Genomic DNA, 24,950 nt, shown 5'->3' on the forward strand with positions numbered 1-24,950 from the left:
CACACTGGATGGTGTTATGTGCTCATTTTTGCCCCAAGCGGGATTCGAACCACCGTCTCCCGTATGCAAAACCGATGCCTTATTTCAACTGAAAGTTATCTTTACTTTCAAAATGCATCCTATCTGAAGTTGTCTGTATCTATATTTGCTGTGGCTATAATATGGCGTAATTGGGTTCATGCTTGTTGTCTTTGTCAGAAAAATAAACATGTATATTACTTACAAGTCCACAGAGCTATAATCATTCACTCAATCCCAGAGCCTGTAATTATTCATTTTTCCACCCATGTGGCTCCTTTTTGGGGAAAGCACTTCTGCTCCCTGTAGTTGAAAAGCTACCCAGTTATTAGAGCTGTGGCTTCTTATTGCCAAACCTATTTCTGTTCTTTCTTAAGTTCGGACAAGGAGTAGCCAAGCAAAAGCACATCAGTGGCCACGGCGATGCTTCTGGCGTAGCCTATTGCGATATACGTATACAGTAAATCTGTAACGGCACCCAAATACATCAAATGTACACAAAACTGTCATCAAGGACAACTCAGAGCTTTGGCCCATTTTCATAGCTGTGAATGAAATCTATAGCTCTGGTGGTTTTAGTGGCTCTCTGATCATTTTTCAATAAGGTCTGCTCATCATGAACAAAGTCGGTTATTACGCACGGTTTTGAATAGCATTGGACGCAAAATTCCACTCATAAAAGTCCAATCATGCACTGGTAAATAGTTTTCCAGACAGCTGAATCCCGCAAAATGGGTCTGACGGCATCACATACTGCATACATATACTGTATAGTTGGCTCCACATGGCTTAAGAGAGCTGCATGTCTGAAAGTCACAGCGGCACACTGTAAAGAGGAAGTGGGCAAATGACGAATTGAAACCGCACAGACCTGTCTGTCACAGCCTTCATAAATTCATCCAGCAGGTCATCATATGCCTGGCCTCGCACCCTCTTGTGCCTGAGCCCAATGTACAGTGGATCTTGCAATAGTGCCTGAAAAACACACAATGAAGAGGATAAAAAAGACATGAAACTACCAGGAGGTGTATTTTTAATGATGCATTCATTCTTTAATTCATTATTTAATTGATTACTAAATACTAAAATAAATAAAATGTTTTGGAGTCCAGCCATTCCACAAAACATGCCCAATTTTTCTTTGAGTTTGTGGTGAGGGCTGGTGCTGCTGTGAAGCATGATGTGAACAAGCACAGCCTCACCCTCATCATTTGTTCAATTTAATGCTTTCTATACATGTTTTATGTTCGTACATAATTCACCAGGCAGCAATCTAACATCTCTCAAAGTGATATATTTCTGCTTAGACTGACTATGATCAATTTTGTCTTTGGAGTCTAATCCCAAAGTCTTTGCAGCTGCTTTCAAGCCTCATTTGAGAAGGCATCCTTTTACTTCCCATGCACTTTGAATATGTAATTGCACAGTGGCTCTAAAATAAGCAAATCATGGAGTGAGGAGCAGCCACCTTTCCATTGCGAGGTCAAGAACCAACCCAGAACATTATTTATATGAGGCTGACAAATCATTTCCTGGCAGGCATTTGTTGGACAGTAATAGGCAGGAGTTGGCCAAGGTAAACTGTAATCTAAACAGGCAAAACGTGATCATTTGATGTCACGGAGTGGACTAATACCAAGGCGACTTTGGTGGTCATTTCAATAGTGATGCAATCGCATGCAATGAGAAAGGTCATGGGAAAAGCTTGCAGAGCTTGCAACTGATGTATTCATATACAGCATTGCAAACTGCAAATGATCTGCACAACAGTTTGCCCCAGATTGCATGATTTTGGGAATAGCACATACAGTACATTGTTGCTGTGCTATTCATGACAACAAATGTCCGGTCAAAACACTGCAACATCAACATCTCAGGCCCTTGCGACTCAAACTCATCATTCTGTTGATTTCTTGAATTGTTTACGTGTATTCTACTTCAATCCCAGGACATGCAACACCATTTAAGGAGGTGCTTTACAAATATTAAAACCTGAATACGTAATTTGACATAAGATTAATACTTCCATCCATTTTCCGAACCGCTTGATCCTCACTAGGGTTGCGAGGGGTGCTGGAGCCTATCCTAGCTGTCTTCAGGCAGTAGGTGGGGTACACTGTGAACTGTTTGCCAGCCAATCGCAGGGCACACACAGACAAACAACCATCCATGGTCACATTCACACCTTGGGACAATTTGAAGTGTTCCATTAACCTATGGTTGTTGTTTTAGGAATGTAGGAGGAAACTGCAGTACCCGGAGAAAACCCACGCAGGCCCAGGGAGAACATGCAAACACACACAGGGATGCTGGAGCCCGGACCGAACTCTGCACAGCTGCACTGTGAGGCCGACGCGCTAACCAGTCGACCACCGGGCTGACGACGATTAATTAAATTGTTCATTTGTGCAAAAAATGGATTGCAAAGTGGTAGATTAAGACCAAGAGTGAGCAATCTGAAGGACTGCCAACATTCCATTCATAGGCTGCTAGATGCCGCTATTCCTGTCCGCAAAGCCAATTCTTATGAGTGCCTTCAGTAGTCCGAGCTGCGATAGCGCTTATCTCTCTCTCTCTCTTTCGAGGGAGGTTGAATTGAAGTAGAGGGAGAAATAAATTGTTACCACTCTCCCAATACACACTCAAGGACAGATATAATCCCATAATAACAGTCATTTCAAACATCGGCATGCGATACTAGCCTGCAGCCTAAAAAGTGTCAGGGCCCAAATGAAACCAGCCTCCTTAGGAACTCTGCCACTCTTAAGACATATAGCTGGCCCATTGAGCCAATTAAATCTCATTTGGGCTGTCATCTCTTGAGAAAAAAATCTAAATTGAAAATTCAACCACAGCCCAGCAGTGTATTTTAATCTCTTTGAGAAGTTTTGTAAAAGAGTAGCAAATTATTATGAGTACACGTGACAGTTCAGCCCCATTCAGACATATTTCCAACCTATTCTGGTCTAATGTCATTAAAGTATACACATCTAAGAACAAAATGTACAGGTATGAAATATTTAAATTGCTTATTGGTACAGTATGGATGGTAACGTTAAGTGAAGGAAAAAAAATTATCACCATGAGGGAAGGATGGTGGATTCGTAGCAAGCACATCTACATCACAGTCGAGAGTTTAGGTTCTAGTTTAGAATCTCAGCTCAGGCCTTCCTAGGTTAGCACGAGCTCTCCCTGACCTTGTGCTGGTTTCCGTCCTCCAACGTTCCAATGTGTGCAAGTCATTTGATTAGCATGGAATGTGAGTAAAAATGGTTGTTCGTCTATATTTGATTTGCGTTTGACTGGTGATCTGTCCAGGATGTACCATGCCAAGGTCGTCTGGGATTGGAGGAATGAATCACCATGACTATTTGTGTGTTGACAAAGAAAAAGTCTGGTAAACTGGCAGTTGAGGGGAAAAAACAAACTTAGCTTTCCTTTCTGCTGCTGCTTTACAAATACAACACAAGTGATCAAAACATAACATGACACGTACAATTCCAGCCAAAAGTAATGGAAGTAAGGGTAATGTCCTATATTATTTAGGATTGCAGCACATTTAAAGAAGCTGTAACTGAAGTATAAAACGAAAGTACAAAGTTGTAGTAAAGTGAGGGAGAGGGATAAAGTGAAACATTTTGGACTGGCCAAGACAACCACCAGATTTAAAACCATCTGATTATACATATTATTTGCAAAAGAGTGCGGCATTGCTTGAGTACAAAAAAGGAAATGGTGGTTTTTACATATCTAAACTTGAAAACGGGTCAATTTGGACCCAAACACAATACCAGGGTTAAGCCGAGAAATTACAGTTTCCACTAGTACAGTTGTGGCAACAAACATTTCTGTTATAAACATTATTTGCATGTGCAACATTTTCCTGTATATATTGGAAATGTTAGTTCCTGAAACACATCAGAAATTTGTGACATTGGAGCTGACCTGCAGCAGCAAAGTCATCTGAAGTCTGTCTTTTGGTAGAATGCACAACAATTTCTGACAGGCCTGGTGTATCTGGAATCAGGCGCAGAACCCTACCTAAGGTTGCCACGCCTTTGGCCGACACGACATGGATAGAGTACATAGAGAGATGTGTAAATATAGACATGCTAACTATTTTCGTCTGAATCTGTTCAAAGCTACAGACACAAGCTAGACTGCCCACAGTTTGGGTAAGGGACCGTTGGTGGGCGCTTTGTTTGCTGGCTGGCCGGTACTTGCATGTACCAGCAAAAGAGAGATGTGCTTTACCAGCTGGCAATCATCAGCGGCGATACAAAGTCTCTAAAGGGGGTTTCCTGGGAGTAGGTGGTTGACGTTTTTTGTGAAGCAAGGCGTGCCTTATCCAATTTTGAACAACACACTGTCGGGATCCTTCTCATGCTTGTAAACTTACTAATCAGCTCAACAGTTGATTAGCTTTGCCTTGAAATTATTTGTAAAAGATAGAAAACAGTAAGTGTTTACTAACGACGATTGGTGCTTGATCGTAACATTTTTATTGCATACTAAATGCTTCTGCTTCACAAAATCACCAGTTCCAATAAAGTGTTTAAAACAGAATAAAAACAGAATACAATAAAGTGCAAATACTTTTCCAAATTATATTCAATTAAATACACCATAAAGACAAAATATTTTTTGTTCAAATTGAGAAACCTTATTTTCTTTTGTTTTTCAAATATTCACTCATTTTGAATTTGATGCCTGCAACATGTTCCAAAAAGCCGGAACATGAATCACCTTTCCTTTTAACAATATTCGGTCAGTGTTTTGGAATTGAGAACACTAATTGTTGAAGCTTTTTGGGTGGAATTTGTTCTTTTTCTTGTTTGATGTACAACTTATGTTTGACTCCGCATGACTTTGATTTGTTATTGGTTTTGCTTTTCAGTGTTTCAGTGTTCAGTAAATTGCTTTACTGTTTGTTGTATATGTTAATGGATCCATGTACAGCACTTTGTATGCAGCGATGGCTGTTTGAAAGTGCTCTATAAATACAGGTGAGTTGAGTTGAGTTACGTGCTAAACAGTCCAGGGTCTCTGTTGTCGTATTTTAGGCTTCATAATGCGGCACACATGTTCGATGGGAGATGGGTCTGGGCTGTAGGGAGGCCGGTCTAGTACCTGCACTCTTTTACTACGAAGCTACACTGTTGAAACAAATGCGGAATGTGGCTTGGCATTTTCTTGCCGAAATAAGTACGGACAATCCTGAAAATTACATTGTTTGAATGGAGGTCTATGCTGCTCCAAAACCTGAATGTATCTTTCAGAAATAATGGTACCCTCACAGATGTTACCTATGCCATGTGCACTATAGATGCCCGCATACCATCTCAAATGCTGGTTTTAGAACTTTGCGCTTATAACACTCCAGATGATCCTTTTTCTCTTTGGGCCGGAGGACACGATGTTCATAACGTTCAAAAAACTGCTTGAAAGGCGGGCGGGCATGTCGGATCACAGCACACTTTTCCACTTAACGTCAGATGAGCTCAGGCCTAGAGAAGCCAGCAGCGTTTTTGGGTGTTGTTGATATAAGGCTTTTACGTTGCATGGTAGGAGTTTTAACTTGCATCTCGAGATGTAGCAACAAACTCTGTAAATTGACAATGGTTTTAGGAAGTGTTTCTGAGCCCACGTGGCAATATCATTTTGACCCACCTTTTGGTTGATGGGGATGCTGGGATATGCGCCACATATACATATTCATTCAGTGGTGACAGATATCTGTAACATTTCTCCGGTTTGGCAGTGCAGAGCGCTGACCAGCGAACTAAAATTCAGGCTGCTGACTAGGCTCAACAGTAATCCCTACAAATTCTTTGAATTTTTTGATGATATTAAGGACCATCATTGATGAAATCCCTAAATTCATTGCACGTTGAGAAATGTTATTGCTCACGCAGTTGTTCACGAGATGGTAAACCTCACCCCACCCTTGCATGTGAACAACTGAGCCTTTCGTAGATGCTCCTTTTATAGCAGGGATGTACAAACTCGGTCCTCAAGCGCCACTGTCCTACATGTTTTAGTTTTGCCCCTCCTGCCATACATGTGATTCAAATAATCAGGATCGTTTTCAGGCTTCTTCACAGCTTGCTGATGAGCTGATCATTTGAATCGTGTGCTCGGTTTCAAGACGGAAAACAGCCAGCGGCCCTGTAAGACCGCAGGTGGACATGCCTGTTTTTAAGTGAATCATGACACTCACCTGTTTCCAATTAACCCCCTCACTGAGTAAAATGTTCCAAACTAGTTTTAAATTGTTTATTTTTATTTTTTTATGTCCCTCAACTTTCCCAGTCTCTCGTTGCCCCGTCGCAGCTTTATTTTGGAATTTGTTGCAGGCATCAAACTCAACATGATAGTGTATTTGCAAAAAAACAAAAACAAACAATGTTCATCAATTTGAAAATGAAATACCTTATCTCTGTAGTGTATTCACTTGAACTTACAGTAGCATTACACTCCCAACCAAACTTCACACAGCATATTTTGTGGAGTATATTTTACTCTAAAAAGACTAGATTTGTTCCCAGTCTCAGAGTAAAAAAAATCAGTGAAAGAGGATCAAATTTGGAATGATATATATATATATATTTTTTAAAAGCTAGTAGTTTTTTCACTCTAAAATTTTAAGTAACTTTTACAATGAGATTTTTTGCGTAAAATGTACTCACATAAGTATTAGTTAACCAAAAAAATTTTGAGGAACAAACCCACAACCTTGGCGTTGGGAGATGGCCACACAACCACCTGAGCCATGCCGCTCCTACCGAGAGTTAGTAAATCGCTGATCTCTTCAAGACCAAAAATTCTTTAGGTCTTGGAGATACAAGTATTCCATCTGTCATCAGCAATTTATTAGCTCGCTGTAGAAGTGGCATGACCCAGGTGGTTTTGTGGCTGTCTCTTAACCTGAAGGTTGTGTGTTTGTTCCTCACCCCTTTAGTAACTTTTTTTTACTATGCAAGTAAAATTTATTCAAAATGTATTACTCCTTGTGAAATTTACTTTGAATTTCTGAGTGATAAAACCTTTTTTTTTTATTTTTAGTAAACACCACCGCAATCTTTTTTTAGTGTAAAATTGATTTTTACTTTCAAATTTCATTCTGTTTAGAATGGGACCAAATATAGTGTTGTAAGGGTAAAACGCACGCTACGAAATTTACTGTGTATTATGATGCCATACTGTAGCAATTGTTTCACTCTTCTATAGAACCAATTTGACTAGAGCGGGGGTTGGCAACCCGCGGCTCCGGAGCCTCAAGCGACTCTTTAGCGCCGCCCTAGTGGCTCCCTGAAGCTTTTTCAAAAATGTTTGAAAATATAAAAAGATGGGGGAGGGAATTCTATTTTTTGTTTTAATATGGTTTATGGAGGAGGTAAAACTTGACACAAGCATTCTTAACGTTATCTAATACTGTAAAAATGTGTCGAATAAAATCTAAATTTCAACATTTTTGTCAACAAAGATTTGCGTCATTGCCTGCGACACACGTTTCTATGAGTAGGGCGGAATGCCAGGCAGGTGGCTGGTGCAAAAAAAAAAAAAATCCCGGCCTTTCATGTACAATTCACCGAGGGTACTGGCAAAGAATGGAAATCTGGAGGGCCGATAGAGGCATTTTAAAATGGTACTCATGAGCTACGTAATTAACATGCTGCAAAAGTGTGTCGAATGCCTTCGCGTCTGGTCTCGACGAAGGTAGGTCGCCATGCATGTCTAAGAGCGTGCGTATGCATGCGTGTGCAGTAATGGGTTGATCGCGGGAGGTTGGTTGATCGAAAAGTAGATCTTCGGTCAAAAAAGGTTGGGCACCCTGGCTCTACAGATGCAGTGCAGGGAAAAATATAGTATTTATAGCCAATTTAGTCATTTTGATAGTAGGCTAGTATAGATACATACAGCATGTGTTGCCTTCATTGTGTCACGTTCCGTGCCTGCCTGCAGGGAGCGGGCTTTCTCTCCGCCGACTGCACACCTGTTGTTCATTTCGGGATGATTATGCTTCCTTTATTAGGAGACTCCGGCAGTTTACTCACTGCCGGAGAATTCCACGCCGTGCCATATTGCTCTCGCGCTCGATCTCGCTATTTTGTCATTTGACCAGTTGCCTTTTTGCCTTACGGCCGTTACTCTTGTTATTCGCGTTTAGCTCCTAGATTTTGTATTACTCGTATTTCCGCCAATTCAGGCCCTCCTCGCGTCGTTTTGTTTTCCGCGAGCGTTTTCAGTTGAAGTATCCTTCTTTGTTATTCCTGGTCCTTATTTGACCAGCGTTTTGTGTTACCGTTTTTCCCTGTCGGGCTCTTTCTGTTTTTTGTCATTAAAGACACTCTTTTTCTTTGACAAGATTTTTTCGTTGTCTGTTCTCCGGGGATCCAACCCTTTATTTCATTGTTCTGCACGGAGCGATAGTTATCGCTTCGGGCAGAACGTGACACGTTGCAAGGCTTGAGAAGGCTTTTCTTTTTTTGCGGCTCCAGGCATTTGGTTTTTTTTGTCGAATATGGCTCCATCATTATGGATTGCCGACCCCCTGGCCTAGAGGTATATTCAGTCTTTTGTCCTTACCTCATTGTCTGTACCCACGTCAAGCAGGACGGGCAGGCACTGCTCTGGGGGAACGCCCCCACAGGCTGTGTAGAGGGCCAGCTTGCCCACTGGAATTCCCATCCCATTGCAGCCAAGGTCTCCCAGGCCCAAGATCCTCTCACCGTCAGTCACACATACAGCCTGTCAACAATCAACATAATGCTAGTGACACTGACATTATATTGAGATATGGATATCCACAGTTTCTATCCAGGTTCTTATCTAAACAATCACAATTTTATTGCAACAATAGATTAATTTAATAACCACTTTTGATAAATGTGTAGTGTTCAGGAAGTATCTTTTATGTGTCCAGCCAAGTTATTTCACTTGTTTGTGTGAGATGCCTTTGTATGATTTAAATTCGAGTGGAACTTCTTGCTTTGGTATTTCAAAATAAAATATCTCATCTGTCCAACAGCCATGAAGTAGCCTAATCAAAGCAGCAGCATTAATTGGTAATAATACCATATAGTATATACATATAATAATCATTCGTATGTTGTATGTCATGTTGATTATTGTTTTACAAAACTGAATTCTGTCAATGAGTTAATGTACATGGTTTTCATTTTACTTATTTATCTACAGGATATCACTATTTGGTTGCCCAATATGCAACAATTTGGTATTCAGAGGCTTGGCGTGTGATGTATGGTGCTGGCCGCCGAAGAAAGTACAATGAAGCCCAAAGTGAAAGTGTAATTTTTCTTGCTCCAAGTTGCTCAAAAAATATGGTCTGGAGCTTCCAAATGGCCATGTGCTTACCCCCAGATGCATGGCAGAGGCTCTTAATTTCGTACCAAGGGCATGTCTCGCGCAAAGTGAAGTCTAACTGTGTGCATGGGTGGTGTTTTCTTTTAGAAAAAGGCATTTGTGGGCACTGTGGGCGTGAACACAGCCAACTTGCTTGCACGCCAGTGGAAGTGGCTCCATTCATTTTGATGAGCAAAATTTGATAAAAGTACAGTAGGGCTTAAAACGTTTGGATAAAAGTTGTGTTTATAAGTGTGTTTTATTACAGGTGCCATGTGTATTAAAAAAATCATGTTTTTTGTATGGATATTTTTAAAAAACTCTTGATGATCATGAAGAGACTTGAAATAAATAAGACATCGACAATAATACAATACCCACTGCCTTGTTTTTAGAAGTGGTTATAAAGAGGAAACAAAGATAAGATAAGATAAGATATCCTTTATTCGTCCCATAATGGGGAAATTTACAGCCTCCAGCAGCAAGAATGCATGGAGAAAGAAGAAAGGAGAAAGAGAAAAAAAAACATCAAACATCTTTCAATTAAATACAATATGAATGGATAAAAATTATTATTATTATTATGATTGTTATTTTTTATTCATCAGCCTGACAGCAGTCGGTAGGAACGAGCGTCGGTATCTCTCCTTCTTGCAGCGCGGGTGTAACAGTCTCTGGCTGAAGGAGCTACCAAGTGCTGTCAGGGCGGGCTGGAGGGGGTGGGAGGGACTGGCCATCATAGCTTTTAGCTTAGTTAGCATCCTTCTGTTGCCCACCTCCTCCAGAGTGTCAAGGGAGCAACCCAGGACAGAACTGGCCTTCCTGACCAGTCGCTCCAGTCTCTTTCTGTCCCGGGCCGAGATGCTGCCTGACCAGCAGACAATGCCATAATGGATGGCCGAGGACACCACGAGTTATAGAACGTCTTAAGGAGTGACCCCTGAACCCCAAAAGACCTCAGTTTCCTGAGTAGGAAGAGTCGGCTCTGTCCTTTCCTAATCAGGGTGTCCGTGTTTGTAGACCAGTCCAGTTTGTCGTTGAGAAGAACACCAAGGTACTTGTAGGAGGTCACCCTCTCTATGTCCATACCCTGGATGTTCATTGGTGCTGGTGAGGACTTTTTCCTGCAGAAATCCACAACCAACTCCTTAGTTTTCCTAGGGTTGATCTGGAGGAGATTCTGCTGGCACCAGTCCACAAAGTCCTTTGTCAGTCCCCTGTACTCCCGATCGTCCCCTTCTGTAATGAGGCCAACAATCGCAGAGTCATCGGAGAACTTCTGAAGGTGGCAGTTTGGAGTGTCATGTCTGAAGTCCGAGGTGTAGAGGATGAACAGGAATGGAGCCAGAACAGTCCCCTGCGGCGCTCCAGTGCTGCACAGAAGCCGGTCCGACTCACAGCTCTGCAATCTCACGTACTGCGGCCGATTTGTGAGGTAGTCTGTGATCCATGCTGCGAGATGGAGGTCCACTCCGGCGTTCTGCAGTTTGCCTCCCAGCAAATTGGGCTGGATGGTGTTGAAGGCACTGGAGAAATCAAAGAACATGATTCTCACAGTGCTCCCAGCCTTCTCCAAGTGTGACAGCACTGAGTGGAGGAGGTAGATAATGGCGTCTTCCACGCCGATGCCAGGCTGATAGGCAAACTGCAGCGGGTCCAGTGACGGGCTCACCAGCGGTCGAAGATGGGCGAGGATGACTCTCTCCAGCGTCTTCATCAGGTGAGACGTCAGCGCCACCGGTCTGGAGCTGTTCAGCTCCTTAGGGTGGTGGGTCTTGGGCACTGGGACCAGGCACGAAGTTTTCCACAGCTGTGGAGCTCTGCCCAGCTTCAGGCTCAGGTTGAAGATGTGCTGGACAATGTTACACAGCTGGTCAGAGCAGGTCCTGAGGAGCCGGGAACTGATCTTGTCCGGACCTGCTGCCTTCCTCACATTCATCTTCCTCAGTTGGTTCCTTACCTGCTCTGTTGTGACGGACAGGCAGGAACCAGGTGACATACTGGGTTGATGAGAGCTGGTCGAAAGAGGAGGGGGAGGGGAAGAAGTCCTCAGTGAGAGAGGTTGCAGTTTGTGGTTGGGGGAAGGGACAGACGACTGGTCGAAACGGTTGAAAAAATGGTTCAGTCCATCTGCCCAGTCCTTGTCCTTCTCGATCACTGTCTTTGGGCTGTCATGGCCTGAGATGGTTTTCAGGCCCCTCCAGACACCAGTGACATTGCTGGCCTGTAACTGGTCCTCCAATTTCATCCTGTATATCTTCTTCCCCTCCCTGATCTTTCTTCTCAGCCGAATCTGCACGGCCTTCAGCTCCTCTCCGTTTCTCGACCGAAAAGCTCTCTTCTTCTCCTTCAGCAGGGTCTTTATGTCAGGATTAATCCATGGTTTGTTGTTGTAAAAACACCGCAGAGTTCTGGTGGGTATGGTGTTCTCCTCACAGAAGTTTATATAATCCGTGATGGTGTCAGTGAGTGCATCAATGTCCTCCCCATGAACCTCGCTGAAGAGTTCCCACCTGGTTGTCGCGAAGCAGTCCCGCAAAATCAGTCTCCTTTCAACAGTAGGGTTGTACGTATAATCTTTATTATTTTAGAAACTGTGTGTGTAAATATCAAGTTATCTGGATGATTAATTATTGTATTATTGATGAATCATTTGTACTAATTGGGAAGACTTCAAATAGAATACTGACGCTTGAGCTGCTGGAGCAGAAGCATTGGTATCTGAGTGGTTATTTATACATTTTTCATTCAGGCCACAATCCATACGTAATTCATAACTGCCGTGAGGCCCGATGACGGAAAAAAAAAGCATATGACAATCATTCCTACTCGGGTTTTTGATGGGCAAACTAGAGGACAATAGCGTTCTGTGTTTAGAAAGACATGGAGGGACGACAAAGTCAGACATACACAAAGTAAGACAACACTCATTTTACTGGTTCTCTGCACTTCACATGAATGTGACAAGTGAATCAATGTTCTGAAGAAAAAAAACTCAATTTAATGGTCTAACATGGCTCATTCTTGTCCCCCCTCGACTGAAATCTTACAGGTGGGTTCCGTATGAGTGATGGAACGTATGTGGTGAAGCAAATGCCCTTTTGTTGACAGCTGTGAACAGGTGGCTCAGGTTATTGCTATATTTTACATACCAGGAATAGCCGCTGATTTCATCATTATGCCTCAAACAAGATTATGAGTGACGTGCAAATGTGTCACAAAAAAACCCAGATTGATGCACACAGGTAAAAAGTCAAACGTTTGCAGTACCGTATATTAGCCAGCAACGTATCGACTATGCTGATGTTGGAATATTGCATGTTGCTGTTAACAATGCACTAGACAAGAATTGCGTGGCGTTTTAATTGAATGACAAGTAAATATGGCCTACGTAATTTTGGCCTTCTCTGGTTGACTGTTCATAAAAGTAAAAGCCTAATTATTTAGATTTTGTGGGGGAAAAAAGAGACCAAGAATTAAATTACCGTAATTCATCTTTCAATTATCTTTTTTTAGGGTTCTTCAATAAGTACATTTATTGGTGTACTGTAGACATTCAATGTACATCTTGTTTATGCCGTTTCATTTTTTTAATCATCGTGCTATTCAATCAGAGAGAACAAAGAAAGCTTAGGTGAACACTCAAAATATATTTGTTCATGAGCTCAGTTTGGTGTACGGAACAATTGAAATCAAAGATGAGCAAATCACCTCACAGTAAATGGTAGAGTTTTAATGATACATTACCCGAATGTCTTTCTCCGGCCAGTTCCGTAGTAGTGATGCAATGTGGCCACGGTCATGGACAGTGATGAATAGACCTCTGGAATGTAGAACGAATAAGGTATCAAAACAATTGTTTGAGATATTTGATTGGGTTTTTCACGAGCATAACAAAATCCTGCTGCCCCCTTTAGTTACAACCATCCCAACAAGCTAGTGTCCATGAAAATGATTTTGGGATCAACAATAAAACAACTACAGGGTACTTTGAACGTGCTTATAAATGATTTGAAAGAAAAACAGTGGTAAAACTTAGTTCATAGGTTAATATGTTATTGTTATTGCCTTTGCGCCTTGACCTCCCTAAACAGGATTATATGAAATACTGAAGGCATTTTAGTGATGGACTTTATTGTTGAGCCTAGTCCCATTTGAAGGAGTTTACTTTGGACCCCTCCGGCAACCACAGTATTCATTCATTCATTCATATCACCCCCGTCCGTCCGTACACCCCATCCTATCCTACCAGCTGGCATCAATGTCCTCTGCTGCGAGACAATCCCAGGAAAAAGAGATCATCTTTGTGTGTGGGGTCCAGCTATATTGTGTTTTCTTCCCAAGAAACCCATCTGTTCATGGTATAGGACATCTCAGCCATATGGCAGCAATTGTAAAAATGTCACTATTTGTAATATTCTTTTATGGTCATTGCCAGACAAAGTGCACAGTAGGAAATGTCAAATCCAACAAGTGAAAAAAATTGTCATTGGACTTTACGAGGAAAATAACGTGACTATATGTGTCCTATAATAGTGAATTGACAGCTTCAGGGTGAGGAAATATAAACTGACAATATATCTTCCCACCTACTGTGGCGACTATTCAATCAGTCAAAAGGCAAATCTCAGCACACCACTCTAGTTTCGTTGAGTTTAAATTGCCTTGGTATATACTGTATACCGCATATATATATATTGCACATTGGTACCTTTGATTATAGAACGTTCGGTATGGCATCAGTTCAATAAGCATATCCAATATCCCAACATTCATTTCACCTGGAGGTGTATCAATTTGTCACAACCACTACATTTAATCAGTAATGGTACATCTGAAAACCTGGACAGACTCTTTATTCTTTATACACAAAACAATATCATTGGGTTTAAATTCTGGACTATAGACAGGTGAAAATTACACTTCCTGCTGCCTAAATAACTTGTGCACAGTTCAAAATCCAATCCAATGATTCTTGGAATCATCATCCTGGAAACTGCCATCAGGGAAGAAATTAAGTGCTTGCTGTTTTGTTAGGTTTTTTTTGTAAATTCATACAGGCTTGCAGTTTGCAGTTAAAAAAGAAATCACATATTTAGTAACAATTGTATGTTTGGCTTTTTGTGATTTAAATGATAGATGGTAATACTTCATAAATCCCGCATCATATCCATCTATCCATCTATCCATCCATCCATTTTCCCATCCGCTTTATCCTCACAAGGGTCGCGGGGGGTGCTGGAGCCTATCCGAGCTGTCTTCAGGCAGTCGGTGGCGGACACAAATGATGTATATTGCATTTTACACAATTATCATAAATTGCACATATATTGTAATACAATTATAGATACACAAGTTCAGAGAGAAAACGTTTGTGGCAAACAGGAGGACATGATTCTCTGCCAGAGTAGAGCGAGGATTTTGAGGAGCTCAAGCAGCAATGAGACGGAAAGGTCAGCTCCGCAATATGATGCCTGCAAAACAACTGCATGAGATGATTAAAGCGTACCAGCAGTGGCAGGACTGCCCTAATCTCTGTCAAACAACGTCACCAAAAAAGATTTCAGGTGACATATACCTCATCCATTTCTCATTTTCTGTCCCTCTGCACTTTGATATACTGTTGAACTCAAGGACATTTGACCCTGACAAAGCAGAGCAACAGGGGAAGCTGTTTTAATAGCTTTTAAAAACCCACAGAGAATGTAACTCTTGGCAGAAATTTCAAGAACAGCAAAGAGGTAAAGTTGAATAGATGACGGCAGGAGTCACTAGCTTTTAAATCCATCATCACTTTGTTAAATACATGTACTGCTATTCTCTTCAGGATGATTTTTTTTTTTGCTCTAAGAAAGTCTGATCGATTGAACGGGAATGCGTGTGTGCCATAAAAACCTTTGGTCCTACACCCCCATCAAGAAAAGTGTGAGAAAGAGTTTGAGATTACACTCAAGCTGTATGCGTTGCTGTGAAATGAAGTCATTCTTGCCTATCTGCACTTCATAAAGCGATCATCGCAAAGAATTAGAAAGAACTTTGAGGGTTTAGGGTGAAAGGCAAATTCTGTTTATTGCTAATAAATCACTTAAAAGCCTCACATAGTGCAGAACATCATTTCTCTATCTTTGAAGATAGAAAGTATGGAGAAAACAACACAAAGGAATTGCTTCACTTCAAACAGTCACTTTGCACGAGGCTGTTTCTTTGCTTTGTTTGTATTTCACAGTCGGGGTGGAAATTTTACCATCAGCAAACCGTTTTAAGCAACAGTTTGTCATGAAAGTGCACAATTAACTACAATTGTGTTAATAATAAAACTTAAAAGGCATTCCTTAGTTCTGAGTGTGACTTTCAGTAAGAAATTCAACCACTGAAACGGGAATGAAGTTCAAGTGCTGCTCTTGTATTTATAGTGTAGACTAGTCTGGTCCTTGAGAACCCCCATGCGGCCTGATTCAAATGAGCAGGCTTTCTGCAACGCTTGCTGATGACTTGATCATTTGAATCCTGTTTGTTGGAGGAGGAAGGCGTCTTAAAGCAGGCGGGATAGTGGTCCTCAAGGACCGGACTTGGGCACCCCTGATGTCGACTGGAGAAGTATCACATTTTATAAAGGCTTTTGTGCTATATTATTGCACACCACAGGATTCTAAGTTCATCTACCACATCTGTGTAAACCAGTCTGGAAAAAAAATATGCGTGAGCTTGGGGATACATTGCAATCAATGTAGTGTTTGATGGACAAAATGTATGCGTCGGGACTGCTGCTGCTGGTGAAATAGCCGTGCTGCATAGCTGTCGCCTCGTTTTCTAGATGAAAGGAGGACCACATAACTATGAGCTACCATGTGTGGTCTTCCTGTAAGAGTGTGGCGAGAACATTGGGCCTAAAAAAACAACAACCTGATGACATGAAACAGCACTGCCGCTGACCTGCAGCCCAACACAAAACCCACGGCACAGACTGTGGAAAAGCTGGGTACACACTGTGACCCGAAAAACTTTGAGCCCCATCCAGAAGATAGCCTCCAGGCTTGACCCCTGTCCAGACTAAACACAACCAGTCGCCATTCTTTAGCTTCAACGCCTTTCCTTCATCTTAGTGAGCCGCACAAGGTTGAGCTGATATCATGAAGAGCTTGTTTGGGACAACAGTGTGAGAGGTCAAGATCACACACTTGAAAATTTTGGTCTTCTTTGAACCACGACAAAGGTTCGATCTTTGTAAACATGTTTCATATGCTTCATATTTTCAAATAATGATGTTGGGTGGCAATTTGGCAACCCGAACTTCTAATTCCAAATCTCCAAAATTAAATAAATCCATCAAATATCCCATAAGTGAAATGGGATTTCTAAAGCATGGTCTGTTCGTTACAAAAACAACACAGTAAAGCATAATAGAGGCAAGAGCACACTGCTTTTCTTCTGTTGGAACGAACAGCTGTTTAGTTAAGGTGGAGGGAATTATGAACAGATCCAAATACCGCCAAAAAAATTGGCTTCAAAACCTAGGGATCTGTTCCAAAAGTAAGAGGAATTTCACCTTTCAGCACAACAGTGACCCAACGCATATATCCAAATAACACATTCAGAGCACTGAAGGAGAAAGCCCTGCCAGAGCCTAGCTCTGAATCCACTTAAAACTCTGTGGGGATGACCTGAAGAGTGCTGTGCACAAGGGATGCCCTCACAATTTGACACTTTTGTAATGGGCATATGGCTGATTTGCGGTTTGACTACAAACCAAATAATAAATATACAATGTAATGTCTGCGATTGGCTGGCAACTGATTCAGGGTGTACCCTGTCTCCTGCCCGAAGACAATTGGGATAGGCCCCAGCACCTTGTGAGGATAAGCGGATTCGAAAATGGATGATGGATGGACAAAATAATGCAATGTCAATCGTTAAGGATGAGGCATCTTAGAAATAAATCTTTTTTTTTATTGTCTTAAGATTAAAAACCACCACCAAGCCAAATAATTGGATGCAGTCTTCTTTTTACAGTGCAGAATAAGAATTTTAAAATGAACTGTATGGTCCTCAAACACCACAGTGTGTCAAACTGGATATGATTCGGTATTTGTGTATGTGCCACTAGCGTTGCTTATCCTAGAGAAACCACGGGGTCTCATTTGGCCCCTATAAATTTTGCTACTCAAATGCTACCTTTAAATCCCAAAGGGTCAAATTTGGCACTAATCCTAAATAAGATTAAAACATTAAATATTGGAAAATACATACAGGTATATTTTGGTGTTCAGTGAACATATAGCAGTCATTTGATGTATAATTCATCATTTTCCAAAGAAGAAAAGGGTTCTTGGGTTCTCCAGGGTTAATATGATCTTAGTTCATCAATTATCTCAGCGAGATCGAGGTTTTCTTTGAATGACAACATGTCCATTGCAAAAGCCTTATACCTCAATCCCCCTGTGGAAGACCCATTCAAATACATTGTTCAGACAACTTCAAGATATATTGTTGATGAAGCTCATTGTTGCAGCTCGGGATTGGTGAGTTCTGATACCAGGTACTGGTATCGAGCCGATAATGGCCTACATTTATGGTATTGGATACTTTTGGTGACTGCCAATAACAGCCACCATTACTTAAGGCAAATTTGAGATAAAGTAAGTCCTCCTCTGCCATAGTTGCCACTATACTGCGGCGGTTTAACACATTGGCAAATCATCATCTGCATCAGAAACGAAGGTCTTTGTTCAAAATAGTTTCTATATACAGTATATTGTGTAGAGTGGTCAAAACTGTTTACAAATTAAGAAAATTGTGTCCTGTTACCCTTGAAAATACTTTTTCATTTTTTTACTGCCGGTCCTAAAATAACAGTGATGAATTGTAATTTAGCCAAGACTGAAACATAATTGTTATCTTTCAATCGTTAAAATAACGATGGCGGACCAGACCGGCCTAAAATCATTGACAAACTGATGATGACAGACTGGCGGGCTGGCCGATGACAAATGATGGACGGACTGCCAACATTTTGTGATGAGACCAGCACTGTATATTAACATAAAAGGTATTAACATTTATGCAAGCCTGTGATCCTTTCTTGTGATGCCTGACCGGCAATGAGGCAGGCCTCATATTCAAAATATTTTTGGAGTACCACTCCAAAATGAACACATGAGACATGTCTGCCAGACCAGCTGCTGGGATGCTGGAATTAGTATTACATTTGGAAGGTTAAAACGGTGGCCACAGACAAAACAGCATTTCATTTCCAGTAACACGTTGCACAGGTATTTTTACTTTATTTTCATCTAAACACATACAAGTGACCACAAATAACATTGTTGGAATGCAATAAGAAACCACATTTTATTTTGTGCCATAACCTGTAACTAATTGTTTTGACTGCGTCTTTGGACTGAATTTTTATTTGATTCCTGCTGTTGGGTTCCGAATATATAGACTCATCAACTTTGGCCACACAAACCACCACACTGAGAGAGTCCTGCCCTAGAGTCATCAAAACTGGTCAGAACTCAGACTTCACCTCACATTTTATTTCACAAGTTATGAAACAGTGAACCACAATTTATTGTGTGTCAAGTGTAAATCCCTCAAAGAGTCAAGGGTCATTTTAATGAAGGCTTGGACCTCTTGGCTTCTCATTTGAATCCATGTTTCATCTACAGTACCTGTTTGTACCAATGACTCGGTGTTATCCCATTAAAGGAGTTCAGAGTCCTCTTTGTAAAGGTTAGCCACAATGAGGAATAGCAGGAAAACCACCACATTTTTTTCTCTGTAAAATGTTCTCGTGAGTAGCTTTGAGTCCTTGAAAAGTGCACAAGAAAAATTAAAGTATGTGAAGGTTTCCTTGAGAATGTTGCACAATTTGTCAAAATCTGTATCATTTTATCTCAGGGTCAAACATTTTCAACCAACAAAACTTTTATGGATATGTCTCAGGCAATACCTTGAAGGCCCTCAGCACAGCAATTAAACTTCTCCATAATCCATGCTTACATCAAGTGGCACAGAAAACACACAAATGAAATCGAGATGCTTTGGACTTGTACAGAGGCTAGTTTAACACAGTGATATTGGTAAAAGGATGCTGGATATAAAGGTGCCAGATAAGAGCGATAGAGGCAGACTAAAAATGAAATTTAGAGATGTGGTAAGAGAATATTTGCAGGTAGCTGGAGTTGAGGCATACAATGCAGATGACAGGGAGGGGTGAAAGAGGATGATTCACTGTGGCAACGCCTGAATAGTTTTAAGCCGAAAGAAAGCCACCACTCAGCATGACCATGCATTTGAACAAGATGGGTTATGGAAAATTAAAAAAAAATGCTCCAGGACTGTGGGAGGGAGAACAAAACTCAATTTAATGAATATGCAAATCAAAGTGTAATTACGTCTTTTGTAATAACGTCTGCCTGAATTCCATGACAACATGAAGTCTAGAACAGACGAAGCACACAATTAAACAGATTTTATTATCGGATGTGTGCCCTGCGATTGGCTGGCAACCGATTCAGGGTGTCCCCCGCCTACTGCCCGAAGACAGCTGGGATAGGCTCCAGCACCGCCCGCAACTAGTGAGGATCAAGCGGCTTGGAAGATGAATGAATGAATGAATGAATGAATGTGGTATATGACCACGAGCTGCAAAGACGAGACGCAGCAAAGTACTTGAGCAATGATCCTTTTTTTTTTTTTTTTTTAAACAAGTAGCATTCTCCAATGGTTTTCCATGGAAAACATTTCTGCGGGATATGCTGAAGAAAGTTAACTGTTATGTAAAACAAAATGTTTCCATGTAATGTGAGAGGAAGTCATTTTGCCCTGACCCACCATTTACCTTGGAAATACATCAGGGAAACCAGACTGTCGTCTGCATGCGAGACTCGACAAAGTAAGTTTTGTGATGTTCAGGTCTAAAAACCTTTGGAATAAATGACTGAGACTCCTTGCAGACAACACTTCGGCACGTTTAGGATACAGTGTGCCACTAAGTACCTAAACAAATGACCAAACAATGAAGAGCTCCAGTCGTTTTCCTGTCAGTGCCAGTTCATAATGCCACAACAATTATGTGGTTCCTAAGCCCATGACATTTCCTCAACACGATCATTTCTTCACACAAAAGCAGCATTTTTGCAGAATTCCAAATAGAAGAAGCAACTTGACCGAGTACTTTTTAACTTCTGCCCAACACTGTCCTTTCATCACTTTGACATGAAATGTGACCGTGAGGAATTTTCTTTCCGGACAGCTTTCCTTTCCTTTCACATCCTCCTCCCAGTGTTCAATCCTCCAAAGACAATGCAACTCTTTTCTTCCACCTCCTACCCTTCCCACACTTTTGAGGTTTTTGAACACCAGCACACAACACACTGCTTGAATCAGTCTCCTCTTGAGAACCAGTTAAAGCCTCAAACTAATTCCACCGCAGTCTTTTACCCGGCTGTATATCGTCCTGGTTACGGAGAGGAGAAACTCAAGGGGGGTTTGGGTCGTAATGAACAGTTTACTCAGGCTTATCAGTCTTTCATCACATCTACAAGAACACTTTGGCAAAAATGTAAAAAAAAAAAAAGCCACCCTCCATCCTCAAGATGGAGGGTGGGGGGGATTGAAACCTGAGTGTGAGGTTATGGAATTTCAAAGATGGACATCAACCATAAATGGCCGCGTGAAATTGAACACTTCAGGAGTCCAGACGAGGGGTGTGAATTTCCAGTTCATATTCCCAGCCAGCCTTACACAACTCCTCAGCAGGCAAGAAACAGCAGGAAAAGGATCAATCCAGGACAGAAAGGCACTGCTAAAGAAATCACAGCCACTGATGAATCCAGATGGTTGTTAGATGAGTTTCAGCTTGATGAAGCCAGGTTTTGCCTTCATTTATGATTTTTTTTTTTTTGTAACCACCAATAAAAATGTCTTCGCCCTGCCAATGACTTTTAGAATAGGGTTCAAAACTGTCAGCTAAATCAAAGGCCACTGAAATATTCACATCTACACTGTTTGTATTTACAAAGGATACATTGTGTTGACAGCTATGCTGGAGTGAACCACATCATACGGGAATAATGAGGTGATGGGAAGGGGGCATGAAAAGCAAGGACCAAACACTCTGCGGATACCTAGAATTATTTTTACAGATAACTTGAATTTCAGTTGGTCATGGCCAGCAAGATATGTTTAAACAGATGGAAAAATGCTTGAGAGGCTATTTCATTATTTTTAGGTGTGATGGAGATATGTTCTTTAAAGGTATGACAAGTATCAACATGGGCAAGACAGAAACTCCAATTCCAATGAAGTTGGGACATTGTGTGAAACTATATAAAAACAGAAATCAATGATTTGCAAACTAAATCCAGAGGCCAATGCATGATTGTGGAGTGGAGTGGATATCTGATAAACAACAACAAATACAAGTTTTATCTGTTTGAACATCTTGACCTTGTAGTGTATTCTCGTGAATATACTGTGGCTCGAAAAGGAATTGCTAATCATTTTGTTTTTATTGCCGTTTTACCCAACATCACAACTTCATTAGAATTATTTTTGTACATTGCAAGGGACAGAAAATTCAAGTTCTGTAAAAATGCATAATTTACTTTCACCCTCTAGATTGCAACGCCTGATTTTTTTTCAAAGTCTCATGGTTGCCACAAATCTCAGAGGAAAAGCAAGAGAATGGATGGAACACCACTGAAACATCCAAAACCAAGACTGCGAGGATAAGCGGTTCTGATAATGGATGGATGGATGGTATGAGATTTCATGTGCCATTTAATGGACTCATAAATTCAGTATGTAAGCATTGAGAACTCCCAACGGATTTAAAATAGATCACATTATTACATCAAATGAAGTCAGTCTTACTTCCTCAACTTCATCCACTACCAGACTTCCAACAATGATCCAACCTATGATCATCCATCTCCATTTCAGAAGACGAACTGGCACATGTCATTGACTCATGGAGCACCTTGAGCATACTAACTTACTTTCGAGGGGTTTCGCAGTGTATTGAGTATTCCTTAGAATGGCTTCACAAGACACATGCTGGCATGGGCTTCACTCCAATTTTCTGACAGGAAAACACTCATTAATAACCGCCAAAGATGGTCAGCTGTGAACCTACCTATACAGTACACAACATGCCTTTTTAGAAAGAAAAAAAAGTGATGAAGAAAGATTAGCGTGCCCCACTAGACACCGTGTAAAGTCCACTAATCTTGTGATATGTGAATGTGTGTCTTTGTCCCTCCGCCCTCTGCTCCATCAAACGATGAGCGAAACCACCGTGTTTTCACACTTAATAGCCCTTGACCTTTGGCCTCTGTACAGAGCTGATGTTGGAGGGTTTCGACTCCATGAAGCAGATTAACTGGTAAAGTCAAGCATGACAAGAAAAGGCTGCAGTTTCCACACAGAAAGCCTCTTTACTCGAGTTCCAGTGATTGGAGACCTAATCTGACCTGTGATTAAGATTAAGATATCCTTTATTTGACCCGCAATGGGGAAATTTACAGTCAGAGTTCAGAAAGGAAACCACTAGGTAGGGAGAGGGAAAAAATGATAATGGTCCAACTAGAACAGTGTTGTCAAAGATACGGCCAGCTGGCCGGAACCGTCCCCCAAGGAGGTTCGATCAGGCCTGCAGGATCATTTAAAAGTGAAAAACAATGCATAAAAGACACAGAATGAATATTTTAATAAGGTGCAATTCATGGAGTATCCGCTAGGGGACACACCGTTTTGATCAGAGTCAAAGACAACAGCGGTCTCAGTCTGTCACTGAGACAGACCCAACACAGCAGACACTATCAAGGACATGTGAATAGTTTATTCTTTACACATTTAATAGCACTCTCCTGTAGTTTGCAAGGTGTAGGCAGGGATTAAATTTAGATATTATATGCACATGTGTAAATGGTTTAAAAATTCCTTTCTTTATAAATCTTGTTTAATATTAAATTACTATATTTTTCAATACCTTAGTACTTGTTAAAGTTGTGTGCCTTTGTACAATCAGTGGGATGATTTGCAATGCATTTACTGTATGTGATTGATAAAAGTAAATTGCATATTTGTTTAAGGAAATCTAAGGTGCTTCATGAAATGTTTTGTAAAAGATATGTTTATTACATTTCAACATTTTCCGAATGTTCTTGTGCTTCCGAAGACCAAAACAAAGGAAATACATATTATTTTCATTTTTTATAGCAGAGTATGGTATCATTTTAATGGTCCGGCCCACTTGACATCTACTGACGACGTATGTGCTCCACAATGTGAAATGAGTTTGACACCCCTGAACTAGAAAACATGCATGCAAATACACCTATATAACTTAACACTGCAAAGGAAACCGTCAAAGGCGGACATTTGTTTTCCTGACGAATGATGGCAAACTTTGAAGAACTGACAGACTAAGCACTGACGGAAGTGGGTTTTGGTCCGACACTGGACTCGTCACTAACCGGATCAGTACCGACGGACTTTCTCATTCCATCACTGACATGAGAGCCTTTTTGCTGCTAACAGAAATACGCCCCCGGTGTCCCGCATATGTTTGTTCACTGGGGTGAATATACACAAGATTTGCTGCGAGCGGACTGCATTGCCAGAAACCTTTGGAGCTCCGTACATCACCACCTTACCTCTCTGAGCTCATCCGGCCCTACATACCTGCCCGGCGCCTCAGGTCTGTGGACCAGACATTATTAGAAGTACCAAGAACTAAACTGAGGCTCAAAGGGGATCAAGCCTTTTCTGTTGCTCGTCCCTCTCTCTGGAAAGCCCTCCTCAAAACTCACTTGTATTCTTTGGCATTCGACTCGGCATGATTTAGATTTGTTCTTGGTTTTACTGTTTGGTGCTTTCCTGGATGGCACACTTGTATTCTTTGGCATTCGACTCAGCATGATTTTACTGCTTGGTGCTTTCTACCGCCTTTATTACCATTTCGTCTTACTGTTTATTGTGTATGTTAAATCGCTCCATGTACAGCACTTTGTATGCAGCGATGGCTGTTTGAAAGTGCTCTATAATTACTGTTGACTTGACTTGACTTTCTACCGTCTTTATTACCGATTTGTCTTACTGTTTATTGTGCATGTTAAATTGCTCCATGTACAGCACTTTGTATGCAGCGATGGCTGTTTGAAAGTGCTCTATAAATACTGTTGACTTGACTTGACTTGACCTGACTTATCCCTGCGTACATTTGTTTACAGTGGCAGGATAGTCGTCTCAGCATCCTATAAAATTACAATGGAGAGTTCATCTGTCAACATTCCGTCCGAGTGAATTCACATCTCAATAAAGCAGGATGGTTATTCTACTGTACTATCAGTATTTAGAGAATAAAATCACAAAGTTCAACTTAAACTAAATGAATACCATTCAGAGATGGGGTCAAGAAAGACAGTCCAGTGTCAGACACAACCTTGAGGAAGGAAGCTAGACCAGCACCGTTGCTAGAAGTTGAAATGAGTTTTCTCTTACACAGTGACACTTGATAACCCCTATGAACCCACCTAACAGAAAGCAATAACTGAGAA

The 24,950-nt window shown here is 41.2% G+C and overlaps 1 protein-coding gene across 1 annotated transcript in view; it reads right to left on the reverse strand.

Moving 5' to 3' along the window:
* Positions 1 to 24,950, reverse strand: part of me1 (malic enzyme 1, NADP(+)-dependent, cytosolic) — a 74,863-nt gene that overhangs the window by 16,828 nt on the left and 33,085 nt on the right. Inside the window, exons 4-6 of the mRNA XM_052064732.1 lie at positions 13,132 to 13,207; positions 8,608 to 8,769; positions 890 to 993 (exon numbers count right to left, since the gene is read on the reverse strand). Coding sequence (XP_051920692.1) covers positions 890 to 993; positions 8,608 to 8,769; positions 13,132 to 13,207 — 342 coding nt within the window. The remainder of the gene's footprint in view (positions 1 to 889; positions 994 to 8,607; positions 8,770 to 13,131; positions 13,208 to 24,950) is intronic.

The sequence above is a fragment of the Hippocampus zosterae genome, chromosome 5 (genome assembly GCF_025434085.1).
Source record: "Hippocampus zosterae strain Florida chromosome 5, ASM2543408v3, whole genome shotgun sequence".
Lineage (NCBI taxonomy): Eukaryota > Metazoa > Chordata > Actinopteri > Syngnathiformes > Syngnathidae > Hippocampus > Hippocampus zosterae.